Below are 7185 nucleotides of genomic sequence, written 5' to 3'. Positions count from 1 at the left end.
TGTGCTTGCTCTGCCACTGACTCAGAACATGGGCAAAAGATGCCGTCTCTCCGGGACTCAGTTTCCTCACCTAGAACGGAAGGGCCGGCGCAAATCTTCCGATTCCGTGGGTCTCAATTAATATTTGCACACAGAACTTACAAAAGGCACATGCTTTGCTAATATATGCACCATTTATGGCCAAACTCTCTCTGAGCTTTATTATTTCCCTCTTTATGGCATGACCTGACTCTGACTTTTGGAAATTAAAGTATTAAATAAAAGAGTCATTTCTGTATATTTCATGATTTATTTGCTGGAGGGGGATTTGCTTGGGAGAGGGTGTTTTCCTTCCGAGCCCAGCAGATGGGCCGTGCAGATGGGCTCCCGGGGCCTCTCTGGATGGGGGGTGGAGGGATCTGAGTTCCATCCAGCTTCTCCCCCAGGTGACCTGTCACTTGGCTGCTGGAGAAAAGCAAAGGAAATTTGCAGCTCAGAAGTGTCATCAGGTCCATCTGTGAAACTGCCTTCTAAACCTGCCTGCAGGTCTGAGGAAGGAGGGGAGGTCTGGCCAGACTCTCCCTCTAGCTTTCTCCATAGCCTGGGGCTAGTAATTTAACCTCTCAGTTCCTCCGCCCCAAACGTTTTCCCCTGGCCTTTCCCCTCTCCTCCTGGGGACTAGGAGAAGAAATTGGTGGCTGTTTGTCACATAGGACCTAGCTTTGCACAAGTAACTCAGGCCGACCTTGACCCGGGGAAGGCCAAATGGGGCTCAGGACTTTGATTTGCAGAATGGACGGGGGGAAAAAAAATGCAGGCTTTTGTGGCCAGACTACACCTCAGTGGCGTTTGGGGAGGGAAGGAACAGATCTGTGCAGGGGGAGGGGTCGGGGTTGCTGTCATTTGTGGTCCTCTGCCAGAAAGGCGTTAGGGAAAGGGGTCTGAGCCCTGGAGGCAGGGCCTGGAGACGCCCCTGGCTGGGGAATTGGGCCTCCCCAACCACCGGCAGCCATCCGAGGCCCGCCCCCTCGCCCCCTCCCCATACCCCCACCAAATCTGTGATTAAGCTCCCCTCGGAGGTGGGGTGGGGTGTGGGAGCTTGCGGTGGAAGGCAGCTTCAGGTTCTCAAGAGCAAAGCAGAAAAACAAATCACAGCCCCCAAACCCTACTTGGCTACGCTGCAGGAATATGAACCGGGAGGCGCCCTGGCTCCGCTTACCGTTCTGGCTGGACAGCAGCACCTCACGCATCAGACCTTTCAGGGTGGCCCCGTACTTCTCCAGCTGCCTGGAGTTCATCCTCATGCCAATTTCCACGCGAGCAGTCAGCTGTGAAATAAGGCAGAGTTAACAGGAAGGCAGAGTGGGCCGTTGACCCCTGGGTGCCCTACAGGTGGTTGGAGGGACCGCGGGGGAGCCGTGCCACTCTTCCAGCTCCTCTGGGGTCCTCTGGGAACTCTGGCCCCTCTCCCCAATTCTCACCTGGGGGCTGGATCCTGGAAGTTGCTGAGACCAGCAGGGAGGGAGGAGGATCAACCAGCCTCACCCCGGTGGGGGAAGCTGGGATCAGAGGAGGAAAGTCCCCTCCCCTTCTCCTGAATGATAATAGCTAACACGTGGGAGTGTACCAGGTGCCAGGTGTCACTCTAAATGCCTTCCGTAGGTTAAGCCTCTCAATGACCCTATGATGTAGAGACACTAATGGGGATTAATATCCCCATTTTGCAGATGAGGCAACTGAGGACAAAGAGGTCAGGTAACTTGCTCAAGGCCACCCAGGTACTAAATAGCAGAGGGAGAAGTACACCCAGAGGGCCTGGCTCCAGGGTCCATTCCCGGGACCCCCAGGCTACGCTTTCTCTAGCACCTTGGGGACACATGTAAGACCATGGAGGAGCTGTCTGGAGGCTCTCCACCAAGAGAGGTTGTTGGGGCAGAGCAAGGGGCTCCAACTGATCTCCCCCCCTCTGAGCTTCCTGGTTCAATGGTCTTGCTGCACAAGCCAAGACCCCCTAACTCTCCAGAGACCCACGATGGAGGAGTCCCAGGCCTGCTCCCCCACCTCCCACCCGACACACTGGGGGTGGGAAATGGACTCAGGAGGCCTGAAGGACAACCTTTGGGGCGGCTCTGCAGGCTGGCGGTTCCAGCCCTGCCTGTGCTGTTCCCTTGCTGTGGGAATGGTTTCCTTACTTTTAAAATGAAGAGGCTGGACTGGATGACCCAGAAAGGACCTCCTGGCCTGCATGTCATGGTTCTAAGGATAAGGAGAGGGGACAAGAGGTACCCACCCCAAGCCTCCTGAGATGTTACATTGGATATAACCTGTACCGTGGGAACCTCAGGGTCAGTGCCATAAGCTCTGTCTCAGGTGCATTTTGAGGGCAGTTCTGAGCGAGCTCCCCCTTTGCCAGGCGGAGGACTCACTTCCGGCTCCCTCCTCTAGAGCCCAGGGAGCATTCGGGAAGGAAAAGCGTGCCCCCCCTTCCTCCGCTGCAGTGACAGCACTGAGGTCACTCTCTGTGCCACATGTGTGACCTCACTGTCTGTGGACAGCATGCTGTGGGGACCCAAGGGGGTGCAAAGATCACTGGCCAGTGTTCACTGGGAGACAGGAGGTGTGAAGTCCAGCTCTGTTCTGCCTTGACCACTGCGTGACCTTGGCAAGGCCCCCACTCTCTCTAGATATCAGTCTGCCAGTCTGCCCCACCCCCTTCCAGACCCCTTTACAGGAAAGTGTTCCACACTCAGTCCTGGGACTTCTTCTTTCTCCATCCACCCGCCCCGCCCTGCCAAGGATCTCGCCTTGTCCTGGCCTGAAATTTTATATAATCGCTGATGACTCCCACATTTATGTCTCCAGACCCAACCTTTCCTAAAGTCCAGACTTGCATATCTACCTGCCGGTGCAACATCTCCACCTGGGTGCCCAACAGGCATCTCACAGTTCACAGGTCCAGTCTGACCTCCTGATCTTCTTCCTGCCAACCTGAGCCAACCACAGGCTTCACCAGCTCAGTGAGTGGCAAATCCTTCCTTCTAGGTGTTCCAGCCAAAAACCTTGAAGTCAGTTTTTACTTTTCTCTTTTTTCACATCCTATATCCATTCTTTCAGCAAATCCTGTGGGCTTGTACCTCCAAAATATTTCCAGAATCTGACCACTTTGCTCTGCCTCCCCCATGACCACCCTGGGCTGAAGTGCTCTCTCTCTCTCTCTCCTTCCCCCTCTCCTCTCCCTTCCTCCCTCTCCCCCTCTCCTCTGGGCCCACTCCTGCCTCAGGGCCTTTGCACTGGCTGTTTCTTCTGCCTGGAAAGCTCTTCCCTCAGATATCCTTATGGTTCACTCCCTCCCTCTCTTCAGGTCTTTGCACAAACACCAATCTACTCATGACACCTGCTCTGATCACCCTATTTAAAATTACCACCCACCCCATCTCCTTTCCCTGTTTTATTTTCCTCCACATCACCTATCCCCCGTGACCTACTGTAGAGTTTGCTTATTTATCCTGCTTGCGGTCTGTTGCTGATGCTTCCAGTACCTTGTTTCTGTTCTCCCCGGGAGTATGAGCTCCATGAGGGCAGAGGATTTATCTGTTTTGTTTGTCACTCTATCCCCAGTGCCCAGAAGCGTGCCTTGCACGTAAAGGAGGCTTAGTAAGTGTTCTCCGTCTGAATAAATGAGTCTGTGAAATTAAAGAGTCCTACTAGACAAACTCAAGGCTCTCTCCAGCCCTGACAATCTGTGCATCCTCACTGGGCACTCAAGGCCCTGGACCCTGGGTCCTGACGCAGTAGCTGTCTCCCGGCTCAAGTCTAGGGCAGGAAACGGCACCCCCATCGTCTCTCCCTGAGGACCACGCTGCCTTCTGACTGGCCTCCTGCCTCCGCTCCTGCCGCCTCTGTTCTTTCTGAGTCAGAGCAGATGACCTCCCTGCTCTGAACCCCCAACAGCCTCCCAGGCGTCTTGCCTGGCCCACCAGGCCCTGCTGGCCTCTTGCCCTCTCTCAGCACCCGCTGGGCCTCGAGGGCCTCCTACCTACCAGGGGCGTCCTGAGCTGGGCCTTTGCACTCCCTGCTCCTTCTTCTGGGATGTTCCTTCTCAGCTCTTTGCGTGGGTGGCTCCTCCTGATGCTTCAGGTTTCACATCAAATGTCACCTCCTCTGAGAGGCCTTCCCTCCGCTCCCCCAGCCAAAGCAGTGCCCCCAGCCCCACCGTCACTCTCTACTCTACCTCCTTATTTGGTGACTAAAACGGTTTATTGTCTCATCTTTGGTATCTGTTTCTCCCTCCTAGGATGGAGCTTGTTGCCTCAGTGTCTGGTTCACAGAACATTCTGTGGTGGCCGGGGACCATCCCCCTGCTGGGTTTCTCTGCATTGCCCCCCTGTCTGCTTGCCTTGGTAACTTCCTTTACTTCTTACTCCGAGGGTTCTGCGGAGTCCAGAGGGCCCACCTCCTCGGACCTCTGCTGTACACTCAGGGATTTCTTTTGCCCTTCGTACCGCTCCTTTTCCTAGGGGTCGAGCACAAAACTGTACAAAACTCACTCTCCCTCAACCATCCATACAGCCCCTTGGAGTCTCTACCCAGAGTGCTAAGTAGCCTGAGCTCCCGCTCAGGCCGAAAGAACCCCTTTTCCCAGGCACCTCTCACAGGGTGTCTCAGACACCCAGCGGCTTGACAATGGCCCTCGATTTGCCCGGCAACAAGTCAACTCGAAGAGGAATCTGTTCCTTTGTAGTTCAAACATTACACCCAGGTTGTTACTGTTAATTAAGTTAAAATGCTGAAAATAATGGCCGCCCTTCCTGCGTATTAAGTGTGAAAATGTGTTTTTCTTAGCAAGGAGCCTATAAAAAAGATGGTGAGGGCGCCGTGGGGTGGTCCTGAAACTGGAGTCCCTGGGAGGTGATTTATGAGGCAAGACAGGGAGATGAATTATGGAGGAAGGAGTTGCAGCTTCTTCATAAAAATGCCGGTGCCTGGCAATGATGAGGAGGAAAACCACAGAGCAGATTAACGCCAAGCGTCCTTTGATTGCCATTTTGCCAGTTCGTGTAACACTGAGTTTGACTCTTTCTGTCCAGCCCCACATCTTGCCGGCCATCCTGCTTGCTAGGTCCCTGAGCACTGAGATCAGATACACCCCCATTCCTTTGGTTTCTCTGAGGACACTCTGGGGGTTCAGCTCTGGGCCTGCCCTGGGACATGGTGATTCTGGAACAGCTGGTCATCTTTCCTGCAGAGGGAGCCAAGTGGTGGACGAAGGTAGGTTTAGGGGATCCTCTGTATCTCCTCCATCACTTTGCATGTCCACCCCTGAAGAAGGGGAGCTGGGTGCAGCCTGGCCTCTGTAAAGGATGCCGTTCACTGGGTGTGTGGAAACCTACCCCGGGACAGACTGCGTTGCTAGAGGCTGTGCCTCAGGGCCACGTGACCTCACAGAGAACTGACTCAGTTGTGGATCCCCGTTGGAGCCTTGGTCTAAGACACATGGGACATGAACGTCCATTACTTCATCCCATTTAAAGAGAAACAGGGAATTCCCTGGTGGTCCAGTGGTTAGGACTCTGCACTCTCACTGCTGAGGGCCCGGGTTTGATCCCTGGTTGGGGACCTAAAATCCCACAAGCCGTGTAGTGCGGCCAAAAAAAGAAAGAGAGAAACAAAGGTGGCGAGACACTCAGAACCCCTTGATGTGTAAAGTAAAAGGCCCAGGGAGGCAGGTCCAGCAGCCCAGTTTTCCTTAGGCTCCGCTGCCTGAGTTCCATTAAGCCTGCCCTGTTTTCTTCTGGGCTCTAAAGAGAAGGAGGCTTTGGCCACCACTCCCCGGAAAGGCACCTTCTTTCCCGCTCGGACATTTGCGCCCACCTGTCCCCCATCCTTCTCTCTCGAGGCCCTCAGCTCAGGTTCCCCTCTTCCGCACCAGCCCACCATGTTTTCTCCTGCCCTGAACTCAGCGCATACCAGCAGCATTACTTACTGGACAATTAATCACATCCTGCCTTGTGACATCTCCATTTTGTTTTCTGTTATTAGTGAATCTTTCATATGTTTGTGTCTTGGCTCCCGAGCCAGCTCCCTGAAGACGGGAGGTTCTGAGATTTCCTTGCGTGTCTGGCCTCTCAGCCGGGGTGGCCCTTTGTGCTGCAGAGATGCTCCACAAATATTTATTGGCTTGTTAATTGAAAACTTCCCCTGAAGGATGGGCAGGGGTGGGAAAAGATGTCGCCCGTGGGAGCCACTGATACCTTTGTGGCACTAGTGAAAGAGTGGAAGTGGCCGGGGGTACGGCTGGGGTCTGGGGTTATCTGGGGTCCTGGTTTTGCATATTCGCCTCAGTGTCCCTGGCATAGCTGATTAAACGTGGGTTTACTGAAGGGACACTTATGCCTCAGAGAAACTAATATGATTTCAGTGCCGAGCAGGGCTGTGGGTCAACTCGGCCACACTGGGGAGGCGGGCAGCCTGGGAATATCTTACCTGCATCCTCTGGACTTCACCGTAGGTGAAGATGGGGATGTAGGCTTCCGTCTGGGAAGCCAGCATGGTGGCTGCATGCACCACCAGCAGAAAGGCCACGGCCTTGCGGGACAGCATCCTGGAGCTGGACGAAAACAGGGAGCTCCTGTCACCAATGTAAGGTACAGGGACAGGCTGCTGCGTTGGAGGCAGGAGCCCTCAGCTCTGGTCCATGGCCCACCTGGAGCTGTGTGATCCTGAGCAAGCCACTTACCCTGTCTGGACTTGGGTTTGGTGTGGGGCTGTACCAGAGGAACTCAGAGCCCCCTCTCTGCCCTAAGCACCCAGGAGAGGCTGCCCTGCCCACTACACACACCGGGGAAGAATCATTCCACTTCGCTCTTCCCTTTGTTACTGACGAGGTCTCCTGGGGTCAGCTGGGCTAATGAAGCAGGAGGGACCCCATGTTGCAGATTAAAAAACTCTTAGATTGTCAGCAGAACCAAGCCCCAAGATCCAGAGAACCCTGCCTGCTCCCTGAGCCGATATTAGGATGATAAAAGGGATGGACCCAGGCCCAGCTGATTCCAGCTCTGCCTGGGAGCACTGGGCCAAGACCCCAGGTCTAGAGAGGAAGGGCGGAGACCCTCTGCCCATGCGGAGGCAGAGCCAGATTGGAAGACTTCAGCTTGGAGCAGCATCTAAGAGTAGAGCAGGGTTCCCATCCCTCTGGGCCAGCACCGG

At 54.7% G+C, this 7185-nt stretch overlaps 1 protein-coding gene across 1 annotated transcript; it reads right to left on the bottom strand.

Annotated features, from left to right (window-relative positions):
• Positions 1 to 476: 476 nt before the first annotated feature.
• MLN (motilin) lies at positions 477 to 6637 on the bottom strand. Its single transcript, XM_089918867.1, is given in 3 exon segments — positions 477 to 1307; positions 4376 to 4492; positions 6463 to 6637. Coding segments are annotated over 3 exon segments (663 nt in total). The 5' UTR covers positions 6580 to 6637; the 3' UTR covers positions 477 to 878.
• Between the last annotated feature and the right edge of the window lie 548 nt (positions 6638 to 7185).

The sequence above is a fragment of the Delphinapterus leucas genome, chromosome 10 (genome assembly GCF_059928025.1).
Source record: "Delphinapterus leucas isolate spDelLeu-1000000601 "Yukka" chromosome 10, BTC_Dleu_Yukka2, whole genome shotgun sequence".
Taxonomy (NCBI): domain Eukaryota; kingdom Metazoa; phylum Chordata; class Mammalia; order Artiodactyla; family Monodontidae; genus Delphinapterus; species Delphinapterus leucas.
The sequence above is the reverse complement of the archived record's forward strand: the minus strand, read 5'-3'. Positions and strand labels throughout refer to the sequence as shown.